Raw genomic sequence first — 16,377 nt, 5'->3', positions numbered from 1 at the left:
TGAAAGCCCATGTACAAGTGACTACAGGGAGGACACTCCATGTTCACATAAAGACATGAACCTCAGTGTTCCACTATGATCTGTTACTTTGAAACACACAGACCATCTTGACCTTCTAAGACCCACATCCCCATTCTCTATCTGCACTATGATCTGTTACTTTGAAACATATATAGCACCTTGACCACCTAAAGGCCCACATCCCCATCTTTCAGTGCACATCCAGGTACGCAGTGAAGTTTATAGAGTACACTCCCCCATGCCGTCTAGTACACTTTCTTGACTACTACATGGTACATACACTACTGCTCATTTTCCCCCTGTGCACGAGGAACGCAAATGTAATGAAAGAAAGCATCACAATTCAGAAGACAATGTTTAACTTTGCAGCACTCGCATGACTCCTCGAACTTATAAGGACGCTTCATTTAGACACAATTATCATGCATAAATATTTTTATTCTTGTATTGTTAATCAGGACATAAATTTATTGCTAAATGAATGGGGTGGCTATATTCAGCCTCCAGCAGAACTCGACTATGGCCTTCCTCTTGCAATCACAGACTGCAGCAAGCAATGACGTTGGCAAGCTCACAGGCTAAATTGTGTTTGCAAACATCCATGTAAATCATGCCCATTCTGTCTGGGTTTAAAAAATAGCTTTTCTATGCCTCAAAAGCTCATCAGTATAGGAGCTTTAAATCCAGAATGTATACCTGCATGTCACAGTAATGGGATATGTAGATTGCATGATCTCTGCCTTTACACACTTCTAGTGTAATATGGCTGCCAGGATCACTTGGGGTATATAGTTATACATGAGAGACGATATATTCCTCACTTGCTTTTCTTACCCATTTTGGGATTTTTACACATACGCACACTGACCGGAGTGATTTCCACCAATTCATCTTCTTGGATATATTCAACACAGTCATCCAGACTGAAGTCCAATGAAGTATCCAAGACAACTGCAAAGAAACAAACAAGACAAAAATGTAAGAAAAGGGCCCTCTGTTGGCTACAAAGATAAAGAGGACCATGATTCCCTCCTAGTACCTGTCTGCTCTTTGTTTGACCGAACATTAGTGGCTGCTTTTCTCTTGCAAGCATTCAAAGCCAAATCTCCAGGCCTTTGATGAATGCCAACAATTTGCCCTTTGTAAATCTCCATTCCGGGACCAATGAACATCTGACCCCTTTCTTGGCAGCTGAACAGGGCATATGAAGTCGTGGTACCTGTCTCAAAGGCCACCTGCAGTTTCCCAAAAGCACTTTTTAGTGGTAAGGACAGCACTACCTCAGTCAGAAAAAGCTAAAGCATTCCTACTTACTGTGGTTGAATTGTGATTTTCACATAGTACAAGTTATGAATTTACCAAGGAGCCTTGATCCCTGGTATTAATATCTCCTGCCCACTCGCCGTAACCATTAAAAACTGTATTTAGAATTGCCGTGCCACGCGAGGCAGTAAGCATGGCATTTCGAAGTCCTAATAAACCTCGAGTGGGCATTCTGTACTTCACAATTGTAGTATTTTCGGACCTGCAGAAACAAAAACTGCCTTTAATCAGTCCCAAGCTTTCCTATGACATCAAAAATCTCATGACTAATGATTCATATGGCACTATTTTTCTTTCCAAGACCAATGACTCATACACGGGATAACCTGATACCAAAAAAGAAACATACAAAATGTGTAGGTGAATGCTTCCCTCACACTCTTACAATGCTTTACAAGCCAAACTTCAAGCAGCTTGAGCTTACAAACCCGACACCTCACAAGACTGGACATGAAAAGCCTTACCCTATGGTTTGCATGTCAAGCATTTGGCCACGGCGTTTGCCAAGAAGGTCGACCACGGCACCAACATACTCTTCAGGCACCTCCACAATGGCATCCTAAAAGCACCATCACAACATGTCAATTTTCATATATACCTAGATGAATTCAGGAACATGCCCAAATTAACCTTATAAGAAAGCACAATTTTAACCTCATGGTAGTTATCCACAAGACAATAAATCATCAACTCCATCATGCATAGTATGGACTAGATACTACGACATCCCCACTAATGTCATCAGTGCCCAATAGTGGGTGTCAAACTTGGTATCAATATATGCTCCCACACACACACTCCATGCGTGTGCACACACACATAAGAGCATACATTCATACAAAGGCCTCTGTACTGAGTTTCTGTCAAAGCTCCGGAAATACAGGGCAGACTCAGCCATAATGAAGCCTAACACTTGAGATCATAACAAATAGAAAGAATTATTGCAACAAAAAGGTAGTTGGTAAGGCACATGCACCACTAAAGATAGAAAGAATTAACACAATATCAACTGCCTGCAACTTGGACAAAAAGTGAAATTTGCATGTCCGCTAATACAACATAAAGATATACCTAGATGAATCCAAGAACATGTCCAAATTCACCTCATAAGAAAGTGCAATTTATAACCTCATGGTAGTCATCCACAAGACAATAAACCATCAACTCCATCATGCATAGAATGGACTAGATACTACGACATCCCCACTAACGTCATTGAAAGTGCAATTTATAATCTCATGGTAGTCATTCACAAGACAATAAACTATCAACTCCATCATCCATAGTATGGACTAGATACTACATCCCCACTAACGTCATGTATGCCCAATAGTGGGAGGATCATAACAAATAGAAAGAATAATTACAACAAAAAGGTAGTTTATAGGACATATGCACCACTAAAGATAGAAAGAATTAACACAATATCAACTGGCTGCAACTCGGCCACAAAGTGAAATTTGCATGTTAGCTAATGCCCAATAAGTGTTGTGATGTAGGTCTTTTACTTTTTGTATGATCCTCACGACCTTATTATCTTCATAGCCATTGTACATCCCCACTTGTGTCCACGACTCCCTTCACTCTCTTGGTGTCGCCTCTCCCCTTCTCTCTCATGTGGCTCTGCTCGCCAACAGTTCATATCAGAGCCACATCTGTTGCTAGAACACCTCTTCTTGCTGGTTCTATCCGTCAGTCTCGCACCCATCTTTGCAGGAACATCAACTCGTCAGCTTTGTTATTATCAGTCTTCGTCTGGTTTCATGTGCATCTCCTTCGACTCCGTCCACCCCGTCCTACTCCCCACCGTCCAACGAGGCAGCTCTCCATCGTTGGACTCATCATCCGTTGTTGAATCTGTTAGAAGTCATCTCCTGTCTTTACCTAGACACCAGGGCCTCTGTTGTGGCTGTGCCCACCCATTGTAGTTCCTCACTCCCCGTATTTTTCCCCCATTTTTTCCCATTTTTCTGTGGCTTGGGGGGCAGCCCTGAGGTGGCAAGAGGTCCTAGTTCTTGGCCGACTGCATCTGAGTGATTATTGGTGCTGGCCGACTGTGTGGACACCGGGACACCTTGATGCTGGCCGACAGTATACAGGGCTGGCCAACTGGGCATTATGCTGGTCGTGGAGATTGGACCCTTGTCGGCTGTCCTAAAGCAGGCTGCCTGCTGTTTGGGGTGTTGGGTTTTATGCTGTGTATGCACCCAGAGGAGTGCTAGTGATCATCAGTAGATTACTGGGGCACTTTTACTTCAGTTAGTGGAGGTTTTTTCCCCCAGTTTAGCTCAGTTTCACTTATATGCAGTTTATAAGTGTTTTGGTCCACCCGGCACATTTTATGGCCGGACATGTGAACACTTATCCTTAGGGTCACTATTATGTGGCTATTGTACTTCACTTTTTCATTAAGCATACTGAAGTCGTGTTCTCTCTTCTCTTGGTTTCCACGCCTGATTGTCTTCTGTAAACCCTAACCCTAACACCCATTCCCTTCAATTGGTATCAGAGCATTGAAGCTGCTCTGCCTTGCCCGTACATTGCCAGTGTTGTGCGCCGTACTGAGGTCTCAGCATCTGCTGCCCGTACAGCATCCGTACACCTCTGCGCCGCCTTCAGTCACACGTGCGCACTAGCTGCCCGTACATCCAGTCAAGCGTCGCCTACAACTACTCGTCGCCTACAACTACTGTACTGCGCCGCCTTCAGCCCGTACACCTGTGCGCCGCCTGCAAGTCGTCGCCTGCAGCCTGTCGTACCTGTTCGCTGCTGTCAGCATCAGTACCAGCTCTTGTCAACGCTGGTCGCTTTGAGTACTCAGTTGACTTGCTTCCGTACAGTCAGCGCCAACCGTCACCTGCGCAGAGAACCGTGCAGCATTCAGTGCTGCGTACCTGGCGATTGTACCTGGCGACTGTACAAACCTGCGCATTCTGTACCTGACGTGTACCTGCTCGCCCAACACAGTACTGTACCTGCCCGTACAGTAAGCGCTACCTGCACAGTACTTCCACATCATCAGTCCTGTGAAGTCCAGTTAACTGTATTTGCACTTTGGTGATCTGTACCTGCAGAAATACCACAAGCAACTCAGTCATTTAGTGGTAAGCATTAAAATTCAGTTTTTGGGCATTTTTATTTTCTCTGTGAAAATATACAGGCACAACAGGCAGATTTTTCTAGCAAGGAAATATATAGGTTTTTTGCACAGTTTGGGTGCAGCAAATTTGGGCATTTTTGGGGCATTTTGGCATTGGGTACGCCATTTGCTGCTCTACTCAGTCATTGGTGCATTGAGCTGCACATTCAGAGGATTGAGAGTGCAGGCAGATTTGGGTGAACTGTATTCAGTGGAGTACAGTTATTATCAGGGTTTCTGCTATTGGGTTTTTTGGTAAACAGGTACAACATTGTGCGTAAAGCATAATGGCAAATCAACAGCAAAGTGATGTATTCACATATTTGTCTAAGGAAGACAAATTGGATGGCACGAACTACTCCTTGTGGAGTTTTATGCTGAAAAATGTGCTTGTGGCAAAAGGTCTTTGGGATTTTGTTAGTGGTGATGAACCACGTCCAGGTCCATTGGCTCCAGAGACTCCTCCCCAAGGGGGTGCTCGTGGACGAGGACAACAGGTACAGGCTCCAGGACAGCCATTGCCTGTTCAGAGAACAAATGCTCAAAAGACATGGGATGCCAGGGATGCACAAGCTTTGTCACTCATTGCATTGTCAGTACAGAGGTCCATTATACCTCATATTCGTTCAGCTGGCTCTTCACAGAATGCATGGGTGACTTTGGAGCAGATGTATGCTGCTCGTAATGAGGCTAGGATCTCATTTTTGAAAAGAGAGCTGGAAAATCAGAAGATGAATGAAGGAGATGATATGTCTAGCCACTTGAACAAGCTGCAGGATTTGAGAGAGCAACTCATCAATGTGGATGAGATTATTCCTGAGACACAGCTTGTGTCCACCATCTTGCACTCTTTGCCAAGATCTTACTTGGCTTTTCATACCTCTTTGAACCTCAACATGAGGAATGCTGTTGAACCCCTCAAGTATCAGGAACTTGTTGCTCTCTTACTACAAGAGGAGCAAATGAGGAAGAATATGAATATGAACACAAATGCTGAACAAGCATTTACTACAGGTCAGAAGGGGAAAGGAAAATCTCAGCCAAAGAGTGCAAATCAAAATTCAGGTGATGGTGGTTCTTCACAGGATACCAAGAAAAGTGATGGACAGCCCAAGAAGAAGGGCAAATGTCATTACTGTAAGAAGCCAGGTCACTACATCACGGAATGTAGGAAGAGGATAGCCAAAGAGAAGGCAAAGGAAGCTGGGATGTCTGTTAATGATGCTTCTAAAGCTCCTCCAGAGACTGCTTCTTTTGTTGAGGACAGGGATTACTGTTTTTATACATGCAGCTATGATGCCTCTTGGTCTTCACAGGCACTCAGTTTGACAGAGCATGCATGTACTTGGTATTTTGATAGTGGTGCCTCAAAGCATATCACATCTCGCAGGGATTTGTTTAGTCATGTTGGCCCTACCCTTGTTGGCAAAACCATTCAATGTGCCAACAATGCTTCATATCCAGTTCGTGGCATTGGGGAGATTCAGCTCACAGCCATTGATGGCTCCATTCTCCGCCTTACAGATGCCTTATATGTACCAGGGATAAAGAAGAATTTGTTGTCCATTTCTTCTTTAGCACATTGTGGTATGCAGGTCCACTTTGATGATGATAAATGCATGGTCAGAGACAAAGCTAATGCCTTGACCTTGATGCTTACTGGTACATTATGTCATGGACTTTATCAGGCAGCGACATAACATGTTTACAGATCTACCTCTCATGGAGAAGCCTCCAGATCACATTTGTGAAGGATGTATTTTGGGAAAAATGCACAGGTTTTCCTTCCCACGTGATCAGGCTCTAAGAGCAACTGCAAAGTTGCAACTTATACACAGTGATCTTTGTGGTCCCATGCAGACGAAGTCATTAGGTGGTTGCTTCTATTTTGCAACATTTATTGATGACTTCTCTCGTATATGCTGGGTCTATCCTTTGACACAGAAATCACAGGTATATGATGCATTTTTGGCCTTTGTAGCACTTGCTGAGACAGAGTCAGGATGCAAGGTGAAGACTCTCCGTTCTGACCGAGGGGGGGAATATATGTCACATATGCTGAATTCCTTTCTTGGGAGTAGAGGTATAAAACATCAATATACTACTCCTTACACTCCACAGCAGAATGGGGTTGCAGAAAGGAAGAATCGGTCACTCATGGAGATGGCCAGATGTATGTTAAAGGCAAAAAGGCTACCACATATCTTTTGGGTGGAAGCAGTCATGTGTGCTTGTCATATTTTGAATCGATGTCCCACAAAGGCATTGGTTTCTATTACTCCTTTTGAGGCTTGGCATGGCCGCAAGCCTTCTGTATCGCATTTTCGTATCTTTGGGTGTCTTGCATATGCACACATACCCAAAGAGTTGAGGAGGAAGCTGGATGATAAAGCCACAAAATGCATTTTTGTTGGGTATAGCCGTGAGAGCAAGGGCTACAGGTTATATGACCCACTATCCAGGAAGATATTCACTAGTCGGGATGTGATTTTTGATGAAAAATCAGAAATATCCATGGCTGGTTATGAGGCAAATCAGGCTGAAAATGATGTGTTTGAAGGTCTACTACCTATGGAATTTCATTCCACAGTTGGTGATCCAACTAATGAGGGTACAGGACAGCCAGCAAATGATGTAGGTGGTGCAGAAATTCAGCAGCAAAATGAGCCAGAAGCTGAACCAAATATGGGGCAGCAGGCACCACAGGTCATACACATACCTAGATGGTATTTGAGGACATTACAGGACAGCCATTTAAAGGGTCCTCTTGCTGGTCGTACTCGTAGGGAGACAAGGACCAATGAGCATGCACACATCATGGATTTGAACCTGGTTATGGCAACCAGTTTACACGATGATGATGAGCCTGATTCATTTGTGGATGCACGAGATAATGTGCATTGGAACAAAGCCATGCAGGATGAGCTTGATTCTATTAAAAGGAATCAAACATGGGATTTGGTTGATCTGCCCAAAGGCAAGAAAGCAATTGGTACTAAATGGGTCTATAAGTTGAAAAGACATGCAGATGGATCCATTGACAGGTACAAAGCCCGTCTAGTTGCAAAGGGCTATGCACAGAAGAAGGGCATTGATTATGAGGAGACATTTGCTCCTACATCCCGTATGTCGACACTTAGGTGTGTCATTGCATTGGCTGCACATCGTGGTTGGGTTGTTCACCAGTTGGACATAAAGACTGCATTCCTACATGGGGACCTCGAGGAGGAAGTTTATGTATTTCAGCCCATGGGATTTGCAGAACATGGTCATGAGGGGAAAGTTTGCAGGCTGAAAAAGGCCTTGTATGGTTTGAAACAAGCTCCACGAGCTTGGTATGCAAAAATAGATGCTTTTCTACTCACTCAGGGATTTGTGAACAGTCCATCAGAAGCCACTCTGTATGTAAAGAAAGAAGAGACAGATCTGCTGGTCATCAGTCTTTATGTGGATGATCTCTTGCTCATGGGATCAAATGATGACAAAATTGCAACTTTTAAGAAGATACTGCAACAGACATTTGACATGTCTGACTTGGGGCTTGTACATTACTATTTGGGCATACAGTTTGTGCAGGATAACAGAGGCATTGGGTTGTTGCAATCACGTTATGTTACTAAACTTCTGGAGAAGTTTAAATTTCAGGATTGCAAGCCTAATAGTACTCCTATGGAGCCTGGGATGAAACTGTCACTACAAGATGACAGTGTTTCCTTTGATGCCACTACATATGCTCAGGCTGTTGGGTGCCTCATTTACTTGTGTAATACAAGGCCAGATATTCAGTATGCAGTCTCTCAGTTGAGCAGATTCATGCACAGCCCGCGGTTGTCACATTGGCAAGCTGTGAAGCGTGTATTCCGTTATTTGCAGGGTACCTTGTCTCTTGGATTGCTTTATCCTGAGGGGGGTGACATGCAGTTATACGCTTACAGTGATTCAGATTGGGCTGGTGATTTTGATACCAGACATTCCACTAGTGGAAATTGTTTCTTTCTTGGCTCTTCATGCATTTCTTGGCTAAGCAAGAAACAGACCACAGTGGCCACTTCGTCTTGTGAGGCAGAGTACAGAGCAGCCTACACTACTACTGTTGAGTGTGTTTGGCTGCGTCGTCTCATGACTGATATGGATATTTCAGTGGAGGAGCCTACACCTATCTACACTGATAGTCAGAGTGCCATTGCTGTGGCCAGGAATCCTGTGTTTCATGCTCGCACGAAACACATTGAGATTCACTATCATTTTGTTCGGGAGAGACTCCAGGCAGGAGATATCAGTCTGATCTACTGTCCTACAGATCAGAATGTGGCAGACATCTTCACCAAGGCATTACCACGTCCGAAATTTGAAGCATTCCGCAGTGCTTTGAATTTGTTTTCTTTGGTTGGATGATGTACAGTGATCACATATCACTCCAGGGGGGTTTGTTGGGTTTTATGCTGTGTATGCACCCAGAGGAGTGCTAGTGATCATCAGTAGATTACTGGGGCATAAGTGTTTTGGTCCACCCGGCACATTTTATGGCCGGACATGTGAACACTTATCCTTAGGGTCACTATTATGTGGCTATTGTACTTCACTTTTTCATTAAGCATTCTGAAGTCGTGTTCTCTCTTCTCTTGGTTTCCACGCCTGATTGTCTTCTGTAAACCCTAACCCTAACACCCATTCCCTTCATGGGGGCCATATAAAATGGCCCCTCGGCTCTTGCCACATTTGTGTCTTGTAGTATCTTGTATTTGCGGATCTTCTTGTGTATATAGAGCAGAGTTACACGTCTCTCTCTCTCTATCTCTCTCTCCTTCTCTTGTGCTGTTTTTCTGCGCTGTGTTTGCTCTTGTATTCCCAGATTTGGTCATCGTCTCCGCTGCGTACTCTGACATGGTATCAGAGCCCTAGGCTCTTGATAGATCTTGGGAGTTGTGTGAGCAAGAGGGGGACTGGTGCATTGCTGATTGGTGGACTGTTCGGGAAGAGGAGAAGCAAGAGAACGGCCGGCTGATTTGCTGGACAGCCACTTGCAGGTTAAGTTCTTCTTTGTTCCCACCCGCCCACCCTTTTCAGTTACATCCCCGCAATGGCAGATCTGCTTGAGATGGCTGAGAGACATGTGAAGATCCCTACACTCCCCACGTTCCTGGTGGACCGTCAGTTGGACGAGAACAACTACGGCATATGGAAGGTTACGATGGAATCTGTCTGGAGTCTTACGACCTTGCTGATTTCATCGTTGTTGGGGTTCCACGGCCGGAGGTAGAGGAAGGGGAGTTACCGTCAACCCGAAAGGACCGGGAGGCACAGGCACAAGGGCAAAGAGAAGGCTTCACCGGAGAAGTCTTCTGAGAAGAAGTCCGACGCTGACCACGAGAAACTAAAGGCACAGAGGACCTGTAATGATTGTGGCAAGGAAAGGCCACTATTGGAGGCAGTGTCCCAAGCGGAACACATAGAAGGGTGAAGAATCCTCGGCAGCAATCGTGAAGACTCCAGCATTTGTGTACCTAGAGGTGATGGATACCGATGTTTCATTTTCTTTGGGCAGGGAGGAGGTTGGAGGACTCGCCGCTACGGATACTTGGGAGTGGATTCTAGAAAGTGGTGCTTCCAGGCACATGACTCCTTCCCGTTCAGATTTACAGGATCTCTGCAGGTATTCTGGTCACATTCTTACTGGGGACACATCCACTATCCCAGTTCATAGTGAGGGCAGGTTGGAGATAGTTCCTGATGGCAGAGGGGGAAAGCATTCCTCCCATGAGTTGTATGTTCCCACACTTGGTTTTCATCTATTGTCAGTGCATCAGGTTTGCACTACTGGGGTGCGGGTGGAGTTTGATGAGCATTTTGTTGCTCTCCGAGACAAGGCAACAGGCCAGGTAGTTTGGGAAGGCGGAGTGGAGAATGGAGTTTACAAACTTTCAACACTCTCTCCCAGGTCCTCAGTTTTGTGATGAGTGGCAGTCTGGTAATGGCCACTTAACTGTGGATACGCTGCAGCTGTAGGCTTTCCGGGACCAGATGGAGGACAGCTTGCCGGTTGATGGCAGCAGTTGGCAGAAACTTTCCAGTACAGATGGTGGTAATTCTTGTGTTCGTCAATCGGAGGAAACTGTACAGGTAGCTTATGCTCTGATGTCTCGTAGTATTCAGGACAAAGAAACTCCTGTAGATGAGGAAGTTCTTTCCACGGGGACCTATTGGAAAGCCAGGAAGGTGGCGGTTGATTACTTGCAGAAGGAGGTGGTTGTTGCACATTCTCCAAGCTTTGTGGTTCCGGGTTCAGAGGGGGTGGTTAACAAGTTTCCGAAGGCCTTGAGTGGTCTTCCGCAGGTTTCCAGGACTTGGCATCCCAGAGGTTACTTGGCAGGATTGGGTTTCCACAAGTGGAATCCTTGGTCATCCAGAGGCACTTTGTTCGTGAGAAGATTGTTGCTGATGACATCTTGCTAGAGTTCTGCTCAACGGAGGACAGTACGGTGGACCTCTTCACGAAGTTGCTATCTCAGGCTTTGCTTAGGCGGCACTCCAGCTCCCTGTGGTTGGTTTCACAGCCAGGTGCTAAGAGGGGGTGTTAGAAGTCATCTCCTGTCTTTACCTAGACACCAAGGCCTCTATTGTGGGTGTGCCCGCCCACTGTAGGTGTTTTCTCATTTTTCCTCACTCCTCGTATTTTTCCTCCATTTTTCCCATTTTTATGTGGCTTGGGGGACAGCCCTGTGGTGGCAAGAGGTCCTAGTTCTTGGCAGACTGCATCTGAGTGATTATTGGTGCTGGCCGACTGTGTGTGGACACCTGGATACCTTCTTGATGCTGGCCGACAGTATACAGGGCTGGCCGACTGGGCATTATGTCACAAACCCCTATATTCTAGGGACATGCGGATGCGTGTCAGGCCTAGAAACATGTGGATGCATGTATGTATTATACCCGGGCATGTGTATGAATCATATGATGGATGCATATGAGTCCAAGGATATGGCAGGACATTTGTGGACCTTTGGGTGGTGCCCGTGTGGATTCCGGCCATGCACACATGGTGTGTTATGATGGCAGGCGGAATATTTTCAAGTACAAGAATGATGATAGGTGGTTTATCGATTATTCTTTTTGGCTCCCTTTATTTGGGATACATTGGACTTATGGAACTCATGGTTCACTTACCTTGTGTAGTGTTCTCTTGTCCTACGTGCTCTCTTGAAGATTGTTTCTACCATGTGTGGGTGGAACAATAGAGAGCAGATGGAAGGGAACATGGGCACTTGAGAGGGTAGTGTGAATTGGTGGCCAAAATGCCTACAAACTATTGGTGGCCGAAATGCCTATAAACTATGTGTAGCAGAAATGCTTATGGAACACCAAGTTATCTATGCCTGCGAGTGATTGTTTTATCTTGTTACTTAAGCCCACCTCTCATCCAAGGTGTGTGGTCAGAGTACCAACACGGAGTGCAAGTGGTAAAGTGGACATGATGGGACTTATGTCTATGCCAAGGGTCATGTGGACCGATGTCTTGTTGGCAAGAGACTTATTTTGTCTCGCCCATTTACTTGGGACATGGATTATGATATCTGGACTTATGGGACTGTTTTGTCTCGCCCGTTTACTTGGGACATGGATTATGATATCTGGCTTATGGGACTGATTTGTCTCGCCCATTTATCTTGGGACATGGATTATGATATCTGGCTTATGGGACTAATTTGTCTCGCCCATTTATCTTGGGACATGATTATGATATCTAGACTTATGGGACTGTTTTTGTCTCGCCCATTTATCTTGGGATATGATTTTGATATTGGTATTATGGAGACTTATTTAGTCTCGCCCATTTCTTTGGGACATGAATTCTTCAGTTATATTGGATTTTTGAGACTGTCTCGTCTCGCCCAATCGATGGGACATGATTATATCTTGAATATATGGCTTGAAGCTTAAAGTTGCGGACAACTTTTAAGAAGTTGGGGAGGATGTCACCAGCCTGGACATTTCCCAGTCTGAAAGGGGTCTGGTGGACTCCAGGATGTTTAAATATTTGGAAAGTACAAGCTTTGGGAATGGGGGATTATCCTAGAATACAAAGGACCACACTCCTAAAATTTAGGAGAGTTGCTATTTTTGGCCCGACTTCGATGGAAATTCTGTTCGCGTCATTACATCTGGAATTGAGCAGATACCAAGAGTTGGCAAAGTGCCTATGACAGAATGTCTACCAGTTGGGATATTTTTAGAGGTAAAGATTATGGAAGGACCCATCTCTTAGATTGGGACATGTGGCAAGAAAGTGGACCAAAGTGAGACAAGTGGCCTGACACTTGTTAGAAAAAGGATCAAAGTGAGACAAGTGGCCTCACACTTGTCACTTCAGCTATTGTGTGGCTCTCCACTTGTCATTGTAGCCTTCTCTTGCTATTTTAGCTCATGGGAGGCCCAAATCTATAAATTGGAGCCCTCTCTCTTCATTAATGGAGGCTCTCTTGCTGCACACTAGCCTCTACCACCGTTACAGGCTGCCCTAATGATGGCTACTCTCTTTCTCTCTCTCTTGAAGGCTGCCCATGAAGAATACCGGCTGTTGGGGACTGTTTTGGAGGCTTATATCGCGAAGAAATACTGAAGGCAAGGGTATTTAATCATTTATTATGATTTCTAGCCATTGTACTTGTTGCACCAACATTTGTACTTGCTGTACCAGCCATCGTACCGGCTGTACCAACCACTGTATCTGCTGTACCAGCTATTGTACTTGCTGTACCAGCCATTGTACTTGCTGTACCGGCTGAATGGAGAGTTATACTTGCTGTACCAGCTCTATTGCATGAAGACCCGTGGTTTTTGGGGAAGAATCAGTACCCACACGGAGGTATATGGATTATATTGTTGGCTCGGCATTGGTAGCCTTGTGTTGGGCTGTGTTATGGCATTTGTATAGGGATAATCCGGCATCTTCCGTGGGGAGAGTAAGGCCCTCAAAGCTTGTACATGATATTATTCTCCTTGGGTAATAAAATACTCCAAGGGGGGGGTCGGCCCATTCTGGCCTCTATGCAGTGTCACACGTGCAAGCTCCATTTTCAGCATTTGTGGATGTTTTGTCCAGCTTTATGTTTTATGCAAAGTGATGATGGATATGTGTTAAGGCTGTGGCCATGTTTAAATGTTTTAATATGCATTGATGGTATCAACAAGTGTGTCAAAGGCCCTAGTCTCCCGGGCACCCGCCGCCGCGAGTTTCACATTATGCTGGTCGTGAAGATTGGACCCCTGTCAGCTGTCCTACAGCAGCCCGACTGCTGTTTGGGGGCCATATAAAATGGCCCCACAGCCCTTGCCACATTTGTGTCTTGTAGTATCTTGTATTTGCGGATCTTTTTGTGTATATAGAGCAAAGTTACACGCCTCTCGCTCTCTCCTTCTCTTGTGCTGTTTTTCTACACTGTGTTTGCTCTTGTATTCCCAGATTTGGTCATCATCTCCGCTACGTATTCTGACAGAATCTCCCCCATCTAGCTACACCCCTCTATCATCCGGCTCCTCTCCCATCGTAGAGTCCTCCCCTTAATCATCCTACTCCCCTCCATCCTCCAGCTCCTCACCCGTCATCAAATCCCCACCATCATACACTTCCCCGTCATCCGGTTCTTCTCCTGTTGTCGTAACGCCCCCAAACCATATATTGTCCCCCTCCGTCATCATCTGGCTTCTCTCCTGTTGAAACCCTTCCATCCTCATCGTACTCACCACCTTACAAAGGTCTCCTGTCGTACAATGACCTCCGTCATGCACTCTGCCATCTTCTGGCTCCTCTCCAGTTTCTGAAGGCCCCTCGTCATCCTGCACTCCTCAATCATACAACACTCCTCCTTCGAGTGGCTCTTCTCTGGTGCTGTCCCCACCTTACGGCAGTAGCAGCAAACCTTCTGGGCCTCCAACATGCACAGAGAGTTCAGGACCAGGAGATTCTGCATCTGACACAGAGAGTTTCGGGTAAATATTAACATTCAGTTCATACATTTACTGGTTATCTTTCAGCTGAGAGAGTTTTGACTTAAAAGGGCTTTTGCATTCTGTTGCACCATTCCGGAGTTTAACTCAATCAGTAACTCAACCTCCAAGTACACTCAGGAGATCTCAGTGTGTACTTTCCAGGATTCTAGAAATTCATCTTTGAGAACTTCAGTTTCTAGGTGTTCTCAGGTTTCTTCAATAACTTTTGGTACCCTCAGTTTTTTCAGCCTTCCTCAACACTCTCTTACTTCCTCGAGTTCCCTGCACAAGGGGATTCTTCCACAAACAAGAGAGTTTGCGTACTTTGTGTGGGTGATTATGGCCTCCGAGATTCTTGGATTTCTTACAGCTGAGGACCAGTTGGATGGCACCAACTTTAGCTTGTGGAGTTTTATGCTCCGTAATATCCTTGTCTCGCCAAACGTCTTTGGGGGATTGTCTCTGGCAGCGAACCTAGACCGTCCCATCCAGTGTTGCCAGGCGTTTCTGAAACGGCAGGTATGAAACGGGTTTCATACGTTTTGAAACGTTTCATAAAAGGTAAGAAACGGGTAGAAAAATGTTTCATACAAAATACAAAAAGTATGTATATTTTTAACTTGAAATATACAAAAGAAAAAACTGTTGACATAACTCATAAGAGACTACATTGAATTCATTTCAATAAAAACAAAATACATGTAAGATATGATGCTATCACAAATCACGTGGGTGATGACTAAACAGAAATCAAAAGGATCACCACGTGGGTGATGAGTCATGACTCAAAATCCAAGATCAAAATAAATAACATGTCCAAATAAAATGATGCTGGCAGCTGCTAGCTGCTATCTGCATGCTCATCCTCATCTGCACGCGCACAGAAAAGGTACGAAACAATTCGATGTGTTGGGCTGTAGGGTATTAAAATATTCATGATGAATAAAAAAACGCGTTTCGTAAAGGACGAAACGTTTCGTACGTTTCAAACCTATACGAAACGCGTTTCTATGCAACACTGGTCCCGTCCAGTACCCAACCAGCCAATTACTCCACGAAGATCATTAGCAGAGGTGATGGCAGGTGCAACGGGAGCTCCCTCTCAGGAATCCCCTCAAACCTAATACCAACAGCAGTGGGATGCTCGAGATGCACAGGCTCCTGCCATCATCTCCCTCTCAGTCAAAAGAACCATCATCCTGCACATCCGATCTTTCAAGACATCTCAAGTTGCATGGCAAGTTTTGGAGTCTATGTACCAAGCTCCCAACGAGGCTCAAGTGATGTTCCTCAAGCGTGAGATAGATAACACTCGCATGGATAAATGTACATCATTCACCAATGATCTGACCAAGATCAAAGACCTCAAGGAACATCTGCTGAACATCAACGAAGTGGTTTCAGATCGAGAGTGAGTCAACATTGCTCTCAGTTCACTCTCGCCTTCTTTTGCAAGACGAGGTCCAGGGTCAACTCCAGCACTCCCACTCATGGCGAACATGCGTTAAAACAAAGATAAAGACAAATCCGAAGATACTGAAGAAGAAAGGGAAGTGTCACTACAGTCACAAGAAGGGACATTCCATCAATGAATGTAGGAAGCGGATTGCTAGCGAGAGGAGGAAAGAGAAAGCCAATTCAGCAAAGGTCAATTCCGAGGAGAAACAGGACAGCGCAAACATGGTGAATGATACTTGGGCCTTCTAGACACATTACCAATACAAGGGGATTTATTGAATATGTTTAGTGGCAATGTGTATGAACCCATGTGTGTAAGTGTGTGTGAACACACCCTAGTATTATCTAGGTTTTATTTGTGTCCACAACTCCCTTCACTCTCTTGGTGTCGCCTCTCCCCTTCTCTTTCCTGTGTTATCTCTTCATCAAGCTCTCTATTCACCAACAAT

The 16,377-nt window shown here is 45.0% G+C and overlaps 1 protein-coding gene across 2 annotated transcripts in view; it reads right to left on the bottom strand.

The window, feature by feature from the left end:
- Positions 1-427: 427 nt before the first annotated feature.
- LOC147629409 (putative elongation factor TypA-like SVR3, chloroplastic) overlaps positions 428-16,377 on the bottom strand; it is a 32,870-nt gene continuing 16,920 nt past the window's right edge. For both annotated transcript variants that reach the window (XM_086812678.1, XM_086812679.1), the window contains exons 11-14: positions 1,809-1,903; positions 1,381-1,546; positions 1,061-1,256; positions 428-972 (exon numbers count right to left, since the gene is read on the bottom strand). In XM_086812678.1, the coding sequence (XP_086668804.1) occupies positions 839-972; positions 1,061-1,256; positions 1,381-1,546; positions 1,809-1,903 (591 nt within the window). In that variant the 3' untranslated portion in view covers positions 428-838. The remainder of the gene's footprint in view (positions 973-1,060; positions 1,257-1,380; positions 1,547-1,808; positions 1,904-16,377) is intronic.

Source organism: Cibotium barometz, chromosome 18 (genome assembly GCF_041138505.1).
Source record: "Cibotium barometz isolate CiBa-2024 chromosome 18, ASM4113850v1, whole genome shotgun sequence".
NCBI lineage: Eukaryota > Viridiplantae > Streptophyta > Polypodiopsida > Cyatheales > Cibotiaceae > Cibotium > Cibotium barometz.
This window is presented reverse-complemented; position numbering and strand designations above follow the sequence as displayed.